Here is a 17,577-nt window from a genome sequence, read left to right as displayed (position 1 = left end):
TCTGACTTCTGCTCAGCTCGTGATCTCAGGGTTCGTGAGTTTGAGCCCTGAGAGCCTGGAGCTCAGAGCTTGCTTCAGATTCTCTGTCTCCCTCTCTCTCTGCCCCTTCCCTGTTCATGCTCTGTGTGTGTGTCTCCCTCTCTCTCTCAAAAATAAATAAACATTAACAAAAAAAAAATTTAAAAAAAGAAGAAAAGACAGCAATGTGACATCGCATAGCCGAGGAGGAGGACTCTTAAATTTTTTTATGGGAAATGGAGACAATAATGAACTAAGAATAGCCACCTTGCAAAGGAAAAGAGGAATGAACAGGTAATCCAAGTGCATTGTATCCTTTGACTTATTTGGCCCCTAATACAAGGGTGAAAAGCCCTCCCTTGGTAGAACTCCACTGGCTCTTAGTTTTTAACTGTATTTTTTTTCTGAAGTAGGCAGTGACCTGTTACTTCACTTTGATTTTCACCCTATGCTTCATGACATTGCCATTGAGCACCTTCCAAGAAGGAATGCCAAAGGGAGGAAATTAAGATGAAAGAGCAATTACCCCTCAAAGCAAGCACGTGATACCATCTGTTAACTTGACTATGGCACTCATTACAGATCCACTAGCAAATGGCTGTGTGCTCAGGAATCTGAAAAAAATTGTGCCCAGAACCCAAAATGCAGAATAAAAGAACTTAAAAGTTGAATCCTCCTAACAATTATCAACACCCTAATTTTACATTAAAAGTAGGCAAAAAGCAAATTAATGTGATATAAACTGTGTATATAGGTGTTGAAGAGGTACCAAATAAAAGAGAAATCATGGCAAACTAAAAGTATTAGTCAAGAAAGCCTTTTTTCTTATAGAACGTCAATTTTGCCCAAGATTTTAAAGTGAGAAAGAGATATGGATAAGTGAAGAAGGAAAATAAACCAAGAAGGAGAATAATTTCATCAGCTTCACCTTATCACTATCATTCTTTGAGTGTCTACTACAGAATAGGCACTTATGCATAATCTCATTTAATCCTTACAACCACTCTATAATGTAGCTACTACCAGAACCCTCCATTCTACAGATGCGAAACCCAAAGACTAGACAGGACAAGAAACTTGTATACAGTTACCCAGCCATTAATTTGTGGAATATGATGAAAACTTAAAGCCCCTAACTCTCAGGTCAGTGCTCTCTTTCTGCTAAGCTCGATTGTGCTGAAAGTAAAGTGCTCAGGTCACAGGCCAGGGAGGAGAATGGTACAGAAAAAAAAAAAAGAACTAGCTATATGATTCACAATTATATTGTACTAACAAAAGGTATTATTCACATGTAAATATCACTTTGGTTATTACTCCTAGCAACATTATTGCAACACTGCTCATCAACCCATCTATAAATATATAAATTGAGATTTTGAGAGGCTAGTGACTTATCTGGGGCTCTGTGATGAATAAATAATAGAGTGAAAACTATAATTCTCAGTTTCCCCTGGGCAACATGGCATTATTTTAGGGCTATAATTATCTTTTTAGCATTTTGCATATAGCACATGGATTTCGATTTTTAGGAAGACAAAATTATACACTTCAAGTTACATTGATCATGGAATGTTATATTCAAGCTATGAAGGTTTTTCAGAATCTGTCTTTCAGAACCATAGTGCTTCTGCTTATGTTATATGTTCTTTCTGAATATCCCTAATTTCACACAGTTCTATGTGTATTTGCCCCCCACTTTTCCCTCTCCCTCTCCCTTTTATTCTCTCTCTCCCCCCCTCCCTCCTGTCTTCCTGTCCTCTTTCTCCTCTCTTCCCTTCATCTCCATTTGTTGGCAAACATAAACATGTCATAAGGTCTCTTACAAGCCAAAACATTTTATGCCACAAAACCACAGCCTGCCAGCTAAATTCAACACACTATAACCAGTGAAGATGAGCCATGTAACTTACATTAATATAAGACAACCAGCTCTAAGCAAGGCAGGAGTAAAAAAAAAAATCATTTCACAACTGTATGTTTGAATGTCTCTCTCCTGGAATTGATCTAAAGAGGATTTTGTAAGGAGCTTTGGGTGAGTTTTTTCCATCATTAACAAATTCATTTTTTTCCACTATAAAAAAAGGCAAAAATCCAAAGACACATAAATTCCCATTATTACTCAGATGACACTGTCCCCATGGACCTGCTGTGAGCTCATTCATATGACAAGAAGATATGACCTTTCAGGTAGGAGCTTTGCATTCTTCCATCCATTTGCAGAAAAAAAAAAAAAAAAGAATAGAAAGGATCCTTTCCAGGGTGACTTTTTTTTACAAGAAAACTAGAAAGAAAAAATGTATCTCCATGGGGCACCTGGGTGGCTCAGTCGGTTGAGCATCCGACTCCCGCTAGGGTCATGATCTCATGGTCTGTGAGTTCGAGCCCCGCGTCAGGCTCTGTGCCGACAGCTTGGAGCCTGGAGCCTGTTTCAGATTCTGTGTCTCCCTCTCTCTCTGACCCTCCCCCGTTCATGCTCTGTCTCTCTCTGTCTCAAAAAATAAAGAAACGTTAAAAAAAATTTTTTTAATGTATCTCTTCATTTATTTCTCAATGAAAGTCTGGGTCTGAGGTAGGAACTAAAAAAAATCAAAATGAGGTCTGTCACCCATTAGTCATTTAAGACCAGCGAAGCAAGAAAAGGAGAGCAGGGAAGAAGAATATGGACCTTGGGGATTGGGGCATACACATTTTTACATAGGGAGAGGAAAGCAGAGTCAATGCCACCAGAAAATAATTCTAGCTTTGCTTGCCTCACCACAGGTGCTCAAGAATACATGCATTTTGTAATGTTGCTTAACAGGAACCTCTCTTCCAAGTTTCATAAAAACCTTTGGCGGAGATCCTATAATTCCTCAAACCAGAATCTGGGGCTAATTCAGAAGAATTATTTGATAGTGAAGGCAGTTTTTCAGCATCCAGAGGTTTGACCATGAGTAAATCAAATTATAATTATCCAATGTTCCTTTGGACATTGACAGCTCTAGGCAAACTCAGAAGGTTTTCACCCTTGGCACCCTTTTTCTGTGCTTCCCCTCTCTGAGACCCTTAAAGTTCAATATTCTAGGAACCATCCCCCAATTCATGCCAAATTCCAGATTTAGAAACAATCTAATAGCAGCCATTTATAACTTATAGTGAATTTGAATAAATGCATTCCCTCTTTCTAAGGGTTACTTGAGGTTTAAACTATGATTTTTAAATGAAATGCCTAACCCTCTGTTAAAGGGATAATAGATAGCAGCAAAGAGATAAGAGGTTTTGGATGGTGGTGTCCCTGAAATCATGTGGAGTGGATATTTCACTGACTGAATCTCTATAATAACCACACTTTCTATTTTTTGAGCACTTACTATGTGCCAGGAAGTACACTAAGTGCCCTACCTGGATCATCTCACAACCACCTTGATAAGTAACTTATTTTTTACTCCCATTTTGCAGATGAGAATATTGAGGATTCAAGAAAAGAATAAGTAATTTGACTAAGGTCAATAGCTATTAAGTGACAAAGATTTGAGTGGAACTTAAATTTGTCTTATTCCAAAATCTATACTCTTAGTCACTATAATGCTACACTTGCCTTTGGATTTACAGGCAGATTAGTGATGTCAGTCTTGACAACAGAATAGAATAGAAGCAGTTGCACTGGCTCAATAAGACTTGCTCATATTAGTTAGAGCCTGAATTTATGGTACACTGTCTATCTGGACGATGCTAATGACAATCAGAATTCTTAGATCTACCTATAAAAATTAGCTAGTACATACCAAAGAAAGTCTGGATTATGCCACCTCATGTCCCTGCCAACTTCAATTTCAACCTTAAATATTTGTATCTTATTTCGCTCATAACTCCTCATTTTAATTTCTTCTTTGTCAATCAGCTAAGATTCTAACTTTGAGTCTCAGTTTAAATGGCTGTCATTCCCTGTTAACTTTTTGAAATTCTATGCTTGTCTCCCCCTCAGGGTTGCTGTAAGAGACAATTAATATCTATAATATGAACTCCCTGCCACAATGGTTTTGGGGACTTTTCAGGACTTTTTAAGGATTCTATATTGATGATAGTAAAAACTTAAAATACCAAAATGGCTCTAAGTAATGTTGCAAGTAGAATATTAGGCTCTGTGCCTACATTTCTGTCATAGGTATGTTAATCTCTAAAAGATCCTAGATGATTAATATTAAGCTTCTGGAAGAAGTACCTTTTTCTAAATCAAACAAAATTGCAAATATCACTTATTTAATAGACAGCAAATTCCTCATCCATAGATTCTGTCCCCAAGGATCATATGTCATTTATTTTAGATAATTTTTATTTAAGACAAATTAAAGAGAAATGAGGCACTTACAGGTACTGTAGATGGATAAACAAAAGCAAAAGATGAAGACATTGGTCCAACATGCTTTGAACACCTATGTCACAATGCTCTTTGTTCAGTGATGCACTTTCTTCTTGGTATAAAAACTATCAAAGATGGAATGGGATGGGACACTATAACAGTAAAAAAATGTTTGTTCCTTCATCTTCACCATGCAAATGTAATAGTTTGAATGGTGACCAGGCCCATTTGATAAGCTATAATTTTGAGCTAAATAGCTCTTAAATATAGAAGACTTCCCATCTTCCAACAGTACAATGCTCATTCCTTGACTCATCATCTTGCAGAAAGGAAGCAAAACACACCTCTAACTGCTTCAGGTAATCAAGAGGAATTAAGTCCAAAGCAAAAGAAAGACAGGTAGTCTGGCAGGCAAGGCTACAGCCTGGGAATAGGTACCTTCAGACTGTCAACATACAATGCTGATAGAAACAACTGCCACCCACTTTACTACCACTGGGACTGGAGAGCATAATGAATTATACCAACTACAGAAGCAACTTTTTCTGGCATTTTAATTACTGGAACATTACAGATTAATCACACAAACTTTAATGGCAAGTTATTCATTTTCCTTCATGAGGAGAAACACCATACTAATGGAGGCCTTAAAGTGGATTGTGTCTCTTTGAAAATTGTATTTTAATCCAAAGATCCAAAGCAGATATGAACACTTTCTTTTTGTTTAAGTAGGCTACATGCCCAACATGGGGCTTGAACTCACAACCCTGAGATTAAGAGTTGCACACTCTACCAAATGAGCCAGCCAAGTGCCCCAAAAGCAAATACTTTTATGAGTCTCTAATTAGCATAACAAAGGAAACACCAAAAGGTTAATAAGAGATGGTTAGCTTGGAATGGTGGTTTCTTGGTACCAACTCCAGCAGCTCAATGTGTTTGCAGACTCATTAGCTGCATAGACTATCAGCTGAATTCAGGAAGTGCTCATTTGCTGTGTTAGCAAAAGGTTAGTGTGATTCAATACACCTACCCTGCAGCTAACTAGGGCCCTACAGTCAAGTACTGTTTTCTGTAGTCAAAGGAGGAAGGTTTTCTTTACCTTCAACTACAGTTGACATCAATCATAAATCTTAAAGTGTTTGGTGAAGCTCTGAGAGACATAATGAAACCTTGTAAGTTGACAGTTGGCACAAAGGTCTGGCTCCAGGTCTTAGCAATCCACTTTGTACAAAGAAACTGTATTTCTGAATTTTCATTTTGCCATTCAGCAAAATCATTCAGTGTAGGGAAACCCAGATTTAATAGGTTACTCACAGATAATCATTCAACTTCTAAAATGTACAGTTTGATGGGCAGTGAGTCAAGCAAAATAATTTGCACTTTGGGCTTCACTTTGGACTTTGCCATTGATTTGTGTTTTGACATTAATAAAGTTTTCAAACTTTGGTACATCTGTTTTTCTTCCAGAAAAAAAAAATGGAACAGATATTTATATGAAGCATGTCTTTGGGATAAAATGGCTCCTTAAATTAAAAGGACTAAATTTTCAGAGTTTGGGAAGATGGCAGATTAGGAGGACCCTGAGTTCACCGGGTCCCACATTTTCAACTAGATATCACCCATATCCAAGTCAATAAACTGGAGAGTGATCCAAAGACTGGCAGAACAAACTCTACAACTAGATATAGAGAAGAAGCTGCATCTGAAAAGTTAGTAAAGTCAGAAAGGCAGAGGGAGGCTGTCTGCAGGAGGGAAGAGGCTGTGCACTCAGAGAGAGCCAAGAAACTGGCCCTCATACCAGGGAGTTCACACAGAGAATACTAATCCCCAAAGCATTTGGCTTTAAAAACCAAAAGGGCTGAATTCCTTGAGCTTGTAAAACCTGTGGGGTTTCTAACCTGGAGCTTTGGAGGACAGCAAACTCAGCAATGGGAGAGCCTAAAGGGCTGGTAATAGCTGTTCACTGTCATTAAAGAGATAGCAGCCTGCTCAGAGAGGCGACATAAAAACCACAGTTTACACAATTCCAGGGCAAACAAGAGACAGATCTATTCATACTGATTTCTGATTATGTTGGGGGACTGTGAAAACACAGGAGCTGGCAGGAGACATTTTCCTTCCCCATTCCCAGAATAAGGACAAAGACACCTGCCCCAGGCAGGGCTGTACAGACACTTACTACCTAACCCTCTAGCAGTGCACCATGCCCATGAGTTCTCCTGAGGACTTACCCACTCTAAGCCTGCTGGCCTCGGCCCAGGGATCAGGACAAATCTTGTTAAAGCTAAGAATTCACCCCACCAGCTGCCTGGTGCACAGCTGCCACCAAGTGAGGTGCACATCCACAGTGCCATGTTTACCTGTGCATCCACAGCCATCCTTGTGTGTCTGGTCCAGCCACGCACTCCCAGCAGCTGCCACATTCCACTCCCAGCCAGGTGCCCACAGGTGTTGTCTCACACCATATCAAGTCACGTGCCCCAGGCAACCTTCACATAATGGGCACAGACACCAGGTGCACAGCTGAGGCCATGCTCCATGCTCAGTTCAGCCACAGCACTGGGCCAAACCACCACACTGTGCCTAGTGGTGTGCCCCCAGCCAGTGTCACATACTGTGCCTAGCCTCATGCCCCTGGCTGCCCTGATACCTAGCACCCAGCCACCACAGCACTTCAGAGAATCTAGCATACAACTACTGGTCCAGCACACACTTTGCTAACACTGCTGCCCTGCTCTCAAGCTCCCTGATAAGCACGCTCCCCCAGAGCTGGCCTGCTTGGGTCTCACTGACACCACAGAGAGCAAGCAACCCCACAACAGGCAGAGAGTTAGTGCAGGTGACCAATGGCAATGAAAAGTGACTCAGACACAATGGCAGGATGTAAGCAACACACATAAGATACTCTTCTGAAGTGGCAGGTTCTGGTGAACAGGGTACACAGCACTGAAGGGCACTTCAGGACCTCTTCTTCATAAAGTCACCACTTTCTTTTTTTTTTCTTTTTTTTTCTTTTTTTTTCAACGTTTTTTTTTTATTTATTTTTGGGACAGAGAGAGACAGAGCATGAACGGGGGAGGGGCAGAGAGAGAGGGAGACACAGAATCGGAAACAGGCTCCAGGCTCCGAGCCATCAGCCCAGAGCCTGACGCGGGGCTCGAACTCACGGACCGCGAGATCGTGACCTGGCTGAAGTCGGACGCTTAACCGACTGCGCCACCCAGGCGCCCCAAGTCACCACTTTCAAGAGCAGAAGACAGAGCTGACTTTCTTAAAACAGAGAAATAAAGACAGGCAGACAAAATGAGACAGAGAAATTTATCCCAAATGAAAGAAGAGAGCAAGACCATAGCCAGATCTAAGAGAAACAGATATAAGTAACATGCCTGATAGAGAATTTAAAGCAGTGATCATAAGGATATTCACTGGACTTCAGAAAAGAGTGGAAGACATGAGTAAGACTCAACACAGAGATAAGGAATAACATAGTAGAGATAAAGAGTACAATACATGAAAGGAAAAACATGCTTGATGGAATGAACACCAGGATGGAAGACGCAGAGGAACAAATTAGTTACCTACAAGACAGAGTAACGGAAAGTAATCAAGCAGAACAAAAAAAGAGAAAAAAGAATTATGCAAAATGAGAATGCACTTAGAGGACTCACTGACTCCCATAAAACATAAAAAGATTCATATTATAGGAGTCCCAGGAGAAGAATGAAAAGGGCAGAAATTTTATTTGAAGAAATAATAGCTGAAAATGATCCTAATATGCAGAAGGAAACAGATATCCAGATCCAGGAGGCACAAAGAACTCTCATCAAAATCAACAAAAGCAGATTGACACCAAGACATATTATAATTAAATTTGAAAAATATAGTGATAAGGAAAAAATTATAAAAGCAGCAAGACAAAAAAGTCATTAACTTATAAAGGAAAATCCATAAGGTTAGCAGGAAATTTTTCAAGAGAAATTTTGTAAGCCAGAAGTGAGAAGCATCATATGTTCAAAGGGCTGGATGGGAAAAATATACAGCCAAGAATACTTTATCCAACAAGGCTGTCATTCAGAATAGGAGAGATAAGGAGTTTCCCAGACACACTAAAACTAAAGGAGTTCATGACCACTAAACCAGCTCTGCAAGAAATATTAAGAGGGAAAATCTGAGTGGAAAGTAGAGACCAAAAGTGACAGTACACAGGTAGGAAACATGAAAGTAGTAAAGATGAATAATCCTATAAAACAACTGTCAAGGAATTCACAAAAAAAGGATATAAAACATAATAACATATACCAAAAACATGGGGAAGAGAGGAGAAAAGAATGGGTTCAAACTTAAATGACCATAAACTTAATAAAGACTGCTATATATAGAAGAGTTTATACATAAACCTAATGGTAACTATATATCAAAAACCACTAATAAATATGCAATGAATAAAAAGAAATAAATCTGAATATATCACTAAAAAAATCAGCAAAACATGAAAGAAAGATAGGAAAAGGTCAGAGAAAATCTTCAGAAACAACCACAAAACACGTAATAAAATAGCAATAAATATATATCTGTCAATGATTACTTTAAATGTAAATGGACTAAGTGCTCCAATCAAAAGAAAATGGAATATTAGCCATCAAAAAGAATGAAATTTTGCCATTTGCAATGACATAAATGAGATAGAGAGTATTATGCTAAATGAAATAAATCAGTTAGAGAAAGACAAATACCATATCATTTTACTTATATGTGGAATTTAAGAAACAAAACAAATGAACATAGTGGGTAAGAAAAGAGAGGCAAACCAAGAAATAAATCTTAACTATGGAGAATGAACTGAGGGCTATTGGAGGGGAGGGGAGTGGGGGATGGGTTAAACAGGTGATGGATATTAAGCAGGGCACTTGTTGAGATGAGCATTGGGTGCTGTATATAAGTGATTAATCACTACATTTTACACCTGAAACAAATATTACACTGTATTTTTTTAAATTTTTATAAATGTTTATTTATTTCTGAGAGAGAGACAGAGTGCAAGCAGAGGAGGGCAGACAGAAAGGGAGACACAGAATCTGAAGCAGGCTCCAGGCTCTGAGTTGTCAGCATAGAGCCTGATGCAGAGCTTGAACCCACAAACTGAGATCATGACCTGAGCTGAAGTCAGACATTCAACCAACTGAGCCACCCAGGCACCCCTACACTGTATGTTAAGTAACTGGAACTTAAATGAAAATTTGGAGAAAGGGGGAAAAAAAAGATATGTTACCATAATGGATTAAAAAAAAAGACACACCTATATGCTACCTACAAGAGACTTATTTTAGACCTAAAGACACCTGCAGATTGAAGATAAATGCAGAGAAACATTTATCATGCAAATGGATGTCAAAAGAATGCTGGTGTATCAATACTTATAAAGGACAAAATAGACTTTAAAAGAAAAACTGTAAGAGACAAAGTAAGGACACTATAAAACAACAAAGGGGGCAATCCAACAAGAAGATACAACAATTATAAATATTTATGCACCCAACATAAGAGCACTCAAATACATACAACAGTTAATAACAAACATAAAGAAATTGATTTATATTAGCACAATAATACTCATGGACTTTAATACCCCACTTACATCAATGGAGAGATCATCTAAACAGAACATCAATAAGGAAACAATGGATTTGAATGACACACTGAAAAACATGGATTTAACATATATATTCAGAACATTCCATCTTAAAACAGCAGAATATACATTCTTTTCAAGTACACATGGAACATTCTCCAGAATAGATCACATATTAGCTCACAAAACAAACCTCAACAAATTCAAGATCAAAATCAGACTGTGCATATTTTCTGACCGCAAAACTATAAAACTACAAGTCAACCACAAGAAAAAACTGTAAAGACCACAAATACATGGAAGCTAAACAACATGCTACTAAACAATGAACGGGTCAAACAGGAAATCAAAAAAGAAATAAAAAAGTACATGGAAACAAATGCAAATGAAAACACAATAGTCCAAGACATCTGGGATGCAGCAAAAAAAATTCTAAGAGGGAAGTTTATAGCAATATAGGCTTAACTCAAGAAGCCGGAAAAATTTCAAACAAACAAACTAACCTAGCACCTAAAGGAGCTAGAAAAAGAACAACAAACAAAACATAAAACCACCAGAAGAAAAGAAATGATAATGATTAGAGTAGAAATACATTATATAGAATCTTTATTTTTTAATTTTTTTTAACATATATTTATTTTTGAGAGACAGAGACTGACAGGGAATGGGCAGGGGAGGGGCAGAGAGAGAGGGAGACACAGAATCCGAAGTAAGTTCCAGGCTCTGAGCCATCAGCACAGAGCCTGACTCAGGGCTCAAACCCATGAACTGTGATATCACTACTTGAGCCGAAGTCGGATGCTTGACCAACTGAGCCACCCAAGCGCCCCATGATACAGAATCTTTAAAAAAAAAAAAAACAATAGAACAGATCAGTGTAACCAGGAGCTGGATCTTTGAAAACATAAATAAAATTGATAATCCTCTAACCACACTTATCAAGAAAAAGAGAAAGGACTCAAATAAATAAAATCACAAATGAGAAAGGAGAAATAACAACCAATACCACCAAAATACAAACAATTAGAAGAGAATATTATGAAAAAATATATGCCAACATTGGACAACCTAGAAGAAATGGATAAATTTCTAGAAACATATGAAATCCCAAAGCTGAAACAGGAGGAAATCAAAAAATTGAAAAGACTGAAAACCACCAAAGGAACTGCGTTAGTAATCAAAAAAATCCCAACAAAGTCCAGGACCAGATGGCTTCACAGACAAATTCTATGAGACATTTAAAGAAGAGTTAATACCTATTCTCAACCTATTCCAAAAAAATAGAAAAGGAAGGAAATTTTTCAAATTCATTCTAGGAGGCCAGCATTATCCTGATACCAAAACCAGATAAAGCAACCACAAATAGAACTATAGGCCAATATAACTGCTGAACATAGATGCAAAAATACTCAAAAATATACTAGCAAACTGAATTCAACAATAAATTAACAAAAATCATACACCATCATCCAGTGGGATTTATTCCTGGGAGGTAAGGATGGTTCAATATTTGCAAATCAATCAAGGTGATACATCATATCAAGAAGGGAAAGAATAGAAACCATATGATCATTTCAATAGTTGCAGAAACAACATTTGACAAAGTACAACATCCATTCATGATAAAAACCCTCAACAAAATAGATTTAGAGGGAACATACCTCAACATAATTAAGGCCTTATATAAAAAACCCACAGCTAATATCATCCTTAATGGGAAAAAACTAAGAGCTTCTCCCCTAAGGTCAGGAGCAAGACAAGGATGTCCACTCTCACCGCTTTTATTCAACATGGTACTGGAAGTCTTAACCATAGTAATTAGACAACAAAAAGAAAGAAAAGGCATCAAATCAGTAGGGAAGTAGTAAAATTTTCACTATTTTCAGATGACATGATAATCTATAGAAAAACCCAAAAGACTCCACCAAAAAACTGCTAGAACTGATACACGAATTCAGTAAAAGTCACAAGATACAAAATCAATGCACAGAAATCTGTTGCATTTCATGTGGATGGAACTGGAGAGTGTGATGCTAAGTGAAATAAGCCATACAGAGAAAGACAGATACCATATGGTTTCACTCTTATGTGGATCCTGAGAAACTTAACAGAAACCCATGGGGGAAGGGAAGGAAAAAAAAAAAAAAGAGGTTAGAGTGGGAGAGAGCCAAAGCATAAGAGACTGTTAAAAACTGAGAACAAACTGAGGGTTGATGGGGGGTGGGAGGGAGGGCAGGGTGGGTGATGGGTATTGAGGAGGGCACCTTTTGGGATGAGCACTGGGTGTTGTATGGAAACCAATTTGACAATAAATTTCATATATTGGAAAAAAAAAAGAAATCTGTTGCATTTCTACATACCAATAACGAAGCAGCAGAAAGATAAATTAAGGAATAAATCCCACTTACAATTACACCAAATTAGGAATAAACCTAATAAAATAGGTGAACAATCTGTACTCTGAAAGCTATAAAAAACTGTTGAAAGAAACTTAAAAGGACACAAAGAAATGAAAAGATATCCCATGCTCGTGGATTGAAAGAACAAACATTATTAAAATTTCTATATTACCCAAAGCATTGCACACATTTAATACAATACCTGTCAATATACCAATAGCATTTCCCACAGAACTAGAACAAACAATCCTAAAATTTGTATGGAACCACAAAAGACCCAGAATAGCAAAGCAACCTTGAGAAAGAAGAACAAAGCTGGAGACATCACAATTCTGGACCTAAGGTTTTATTATGAAGCTGTAGTAATCAAAACAGTATGGTACTGGCACAAAAACAAACACATAGATTAATAGAACAGAATAGGGGCACCTGGCTGTCTCGGTCAGTTGAGCATCTGACCGGCTCAGGTCATGATCTCACAGTTCATGAGTTTGAGCCCCACACCAGGCTCTGTGCTGACAGCCCGGAGCCTGAAGCCTGCTTTGTATTCTGTGTGTGTGTCTCTCTCTCTTCCCCTCTCCGGCGCTTGCTCTCTCTCTCTCTCTCTCTCTCTCTCTCTCTCTCTCAAAATAAACATTAAAATAAGTAAAATAAATAAACATTAAAATTAATAAAACAGAATAGAAAACCCAGAAATACCCCCACAATTATATGGTCAATTAATCTTCGACAAAGCAGGAAAGAATACCCAATGGGAAAAATACAGTCTCTTCAACAAATGGTGTTGGGAAAACTGGACAGCAATGTGCAAAAAAATGAAACTAGACCACTCTGTTACAGCATACACAAAAATAAATTCAAGTCAATACTACCCAAAGCTATCTACACATTCAATGCAATCCCAATCAAAATTGCACCAGCATTCTTCTCGAAACTAGAACAAGCCATCCTAAAATTCATATGGAACCACAAAAGGCCCCGAATAGCCAAAGTAATTTTGAAGAAGAAGACCAAAGCAGGAGGCATCACAATCCGAGACTTTAAGCCTCTACTGCAAAGCTGTAGTCATCAAGACAGCATGGTATTGGCACAAAAACAGACACATAGACCAATGGAATAGAATAGAAACCCCAGAACTAGACCCACAAACGTATGGCCAACTCATCTTTGACAAAGCAGGAAAGAACATCCAATGGAAAAAAGACAGTCTCTTTAACAAATGGTGCTGGGAGAACTGGACAGCAACATGCAGAAGGTTGAAACTAGACCACTTTCTCACACCATTCACAAAAATAAACTCAAAATGGATAAAGGACCTGAATGTGAGACAGGAAACCATCAAAACCCTAGAGGAGAAAGCAGGAAAAGACCTCTCTGATCTCAGCCATAGCAATCTCTTACTCGACACATCCCCAAAGGCAAGGGAATTAAAAGCAAAAATGAATCACTGGGACCTTATGAAGATTAAAAGCTTCTGCACAGCAAAGGAAACAACCAACAAAACTAAAAGGCAACCAACAGAATGGGAAAAGATATTTGCAAATGACATATCGGACAAAGGGCTAGTATCCAAAATCTATAAAGAGCTCACCAAACTCCACACCCGAAAAACAAACAACCCAGTGAAGAAATGGGCAGAAAACATGAATAGACACTTCTCTAAAGAAGACATCCGGATGGCCAACAGGCACATGAAAAGATGTTCAACGTCGCTCCTTATCAGGGAAATACAAATCAAAACCACACTCAGATATCACCTCACGCCAGTCAGAGTGGCCAAAATGAACAAATCAGGAGACTATAGATGCTGGAGAGGATGTGGAGAAACGGGAACCCTCTTGCACTGTTGGTGGGAATGCAAATTGGTGCAGCCGCTCTGGAAAGCAGTGTGGAGGTTCCTCAGAAAATTAAAAATAGACCTACCCTATGACCCAGCAATAGCACTGTTAGGAATTTACCCAAGGGATACAGGAGTACTGATGCATAGGGGCACTTATACCCCAATGTTTATAGCAGCACTCTCAACAATAGCCAAATTATGGAAAGAGCCTAAATGTCCATCAACTGATGAATGGATAAAGAAATTGTGGCTTATATACACAATGGAGCACTACGTGGCAATGAGAAAGAATGAAATATGGCCTTTTGTAGCAACGTGGATGGAACTGGACAGTGTGATGCTAAGTGAAATAAGCCATACAGAGAAAGACAGATACCATATGGTTTCACTCTTGTGTGGATCCTGAGAAACTTAACAGAAACCCATGGGGGAGGGGAAGGAAAAAAAAAAAAAGAGGTTAGAGTGGGAGAGAGCCAAAGCATAGGAGACTGTTAAAAACTGAGAACAAACTGATGGTTGATGGGGGGTGGGAGGGAGGGGAGGGTGGGTGATGGGTATTGAGGAGGGCACCTTTTGGGATGAGCACTGGGTGTTGTATGGAAACCAATTTGACAATAAATTTCATATATTCAAAAAATAAATAAATAAATAAATAAATAAATAAATAAATAAATTCAAAATGGAATAAAGACCTAAATTTGAGACCTGAAACCATAAAAATCTTAGAAGATAACACAGACAGTAACTCAGTAACTTCTTTGACACTGGCCATAGTCCAACTTTTTCTAGATATGTCTCCTGAGGCAAGGGAAACAAAAGCAAAAATAAACTATTGGGACTACATCAAAATAAAAAGCTTCTGCACAGCAAAGGAAACAACAAAACTAAAAGGCATCCTACAGAGTGGGAGAAGATATTTGCAAATGATATATCTGATAAGGGGTTAGTATCCAAAATATATGAAGAACTTACAAAACTCAACACCAAAAGAAACAAATAACCCAATTAAAAATTTGGCAGCAAACCTGAACAGACATTTCTCCAAAGAAGGCACCCAGATGGCCAATAGACACATGAAAAGATGCTCATCATCACCTATCATCAGGGAAATACAAATTAAAACTACAATGCAATCTTACCTCACACCTTCCAGAATGGCTAAAATCAAAAACACAAGAAACAACAGGTGTTAGCAAGGATGTGGAGAAAAAGGAACACTCGTACACTGTTGGTTGGAATGCAAACTGGCGTAGCCACTGTGGAAAATAGTTTAGAGGTGCCTCAAAAACTTAGAAGTAGAACTACCTTACAAGCCAGCAATTGCACTACTGGCTATTTACTCAATGAATACAAAAACACTAATTCAAAGGGATACATGCACCCCTATACTTATAGCAGTATTATTTACAATAGCCAAGATATGGAAGCAGCCCAAGTGTCCAATGAGTGATGAATATATAAAGAAGATGTGGTATATATATACAACAGGATATTATTCAGCCATAAAGAAGAATGAAATCTTGCCACTTGCAATGATATGGATGGAGTTAGTATAATGCTAAGCAAAATAAGTCAGAATAGACAAATACCATATGATTTCACTCATATGTGGAACTGAAGAAACAAAACAAACAAGCCAAGGAAAAAAATGGGAGAGAGAGAGTCAAAGAAAGAGACAGAATTTTAATTATAGAGAACAGGGGCACCTGGGTGGCTCAGTTAGTTGAGTGTCTGACTTCAGCTAAGGTCATGATCTCACAGTTCTTGATCTCACATGAGATTGAGCCCCGCATTGGACTCTGTGCTGCCAGCTCAGAGCCTGGAGCCTGATTCGGATTCTGTCTCTCTCTCTCTCTCTCTCTCTGCCCCACCCCCACTCATGCTCTATCCCTCTCTCTCTCTCTCAAAAATAAACATTAAAAATTTTAAAAACAATAATAATTATAGATAACAATGTGATGGTTACCAGAGGGGAGGTGGTGGGGAGATGAGTGATGGGGATTAAGGAGTGCACTTCTCCTGATGAGCACCAGGTGATGTATGGAATTGTTGAATTATTTTCTTGTACACCTGAAACAATATTTATAACACTGTATGTCAACTGTAATTAAAATAATAACTAAAAAAGTAAAATAAATAAAAGGACTAAATTTTCTACCTAGTGATAATAATAATAGTTCTCCAAGTTTAAACTAGTACATGTTTGCATATGAATAGTGGTTCAACTTCTGCATCTGACTGGCTTTGGTTTATCAACAGTGGGAAACCTGACTCTTAAATGCTGGAGGCATTTTTTTTTCAATGAACTAATTTTTAAATTAAATTAAAATCAAAAACCATTATTTTGATTCACCTCCCAGATTAGAGCAACTGACAGCCTCATTAATGACTAAAAACAGCAGGTGGTGATGCCTTGGAACAGTTTGACTAGTCTAAATATCTTGGAACCTAAACCATTCCTCTTGTCCATGTATTAAAATGAGGAAGATTCTATTGTTCACATAGGTTGTGAACTCCACACAGGGTAAAAAAGGAGGGAAGAAAGCAAGTGGTCAAACATCTATTATTATCCAAGCTAAAAATAGAAAGGAGAGACTATATAAGGTTAAAGGTAAAGAAAGTGGCTTCATACAAATTGGAAAACATACCTCTGGCACTGTCTCTAAGTGTGCAAACTCATGGCTGCAAAACTGCCTAGCTGAAATCATTTAAGGCTACCAAGTTTTTCCAGGTGATAACTGCAGTGTTTGTTTACAGATATCTATTTAAAATGGCAATGTAATAAGTTATGCTTTTATTTAAAGCAAGGTACAGTGGCAATCCTGCATGACTTAGAGTCTAGGTACTAGACCACAAATTAGAAAGAACCTAAGGCTTAGCTAACTGGGATAGGAGAAGATGAATAAGTTTTTAAGGTTCTAATTTCCACCAAATTGAAAACATTTCCGTTAGACAAAGACAAGAACCTAAAGTGTCTCATTTACCATTGAAATGGATGTTACTAAAGTTTAAAAGAACTAACTTATGATAAAATGGCATCGTCTATTCAGATTTAACAGCTTGCAACTTTGTTGTTTATACTATTATAAAGAATAATGGAGAAGAACTATTATTTCCGATTACCAGGAACCCTCAAAAAACAAAATGCCTCTCATGAGGCCACCTCAAAAAGACAAAACTTTGAATGAGTTCAGCCACAAAAAGTTTGTTTTCAAATAAACTCCTTTGGCCACTTCTGGATTTAGTGTCTTTCAAATTACCTCTGCCACAAGAAGGACAGATTCCATAAGAGACTCCTAAAAACTGAGAACAAACTGAGGGTTGATGCGGGGTGGGGGGAGGGAGGGGAGGG

The 17,577-nt window shown here is 38.1% G+C and overlaps 1 protein-coding gene across 3 annotated transcripts in view; it reads right to left on the bottom strand.

The window, feature by feature from the left end:
• The window catches only part of PCDH19 (protocadherin 19), a 132,225-nt gene that overhangs the window by 24,135 nt on the left and 90,513 nt on the right, over positions 1-17,577 (bottom strand). The window contains exons 5-6 of one of the 3 annotated variants that reach the window (XM_053891425.1): positions 16,192-16,295; positions 15,365-15,383 (exon numbers count right to left, since the gene is read on the bottom strand). The exons of the other annotated variants lie outside the window; for them this stretch is intronic. Of the exons in view, the coding sequence (XP_053747400.1) occupies positions 15,366-15,383; positions 16,192-16,295 (122 nt within the window). The 3' untranslated portion in view covers position 15,365. The remainder of the gene's footprint in view (positions 1-15,364; positions 15,384-16,191; positions 16,296-17,577) is intronic. 3 annotated transcript variants of the gene reach the window in all.

The sequence above is a fragment of the Panthera pardus genome, unplaced genomic scaffold (genome assembly GCF_024362965.1).
Source record: "Panthera pardus isolate Hobbes unplaced genomic scaffold, ASM2436296v1 HiC_scaffold_27, whole genome shotgun sequence".
Taxonomy (NCBI): domain Eukaryota; kingdom Metazoa; phylum Chordata; class Mammalia; order Carnivora; family Felidae; genus Panthera; species Panthera pardus.
The sequence above is the reverse complement of the archived record's forward strand: the minus strand, read 5'-3'. Positions and strand labels throughout refer to the sequence as shown.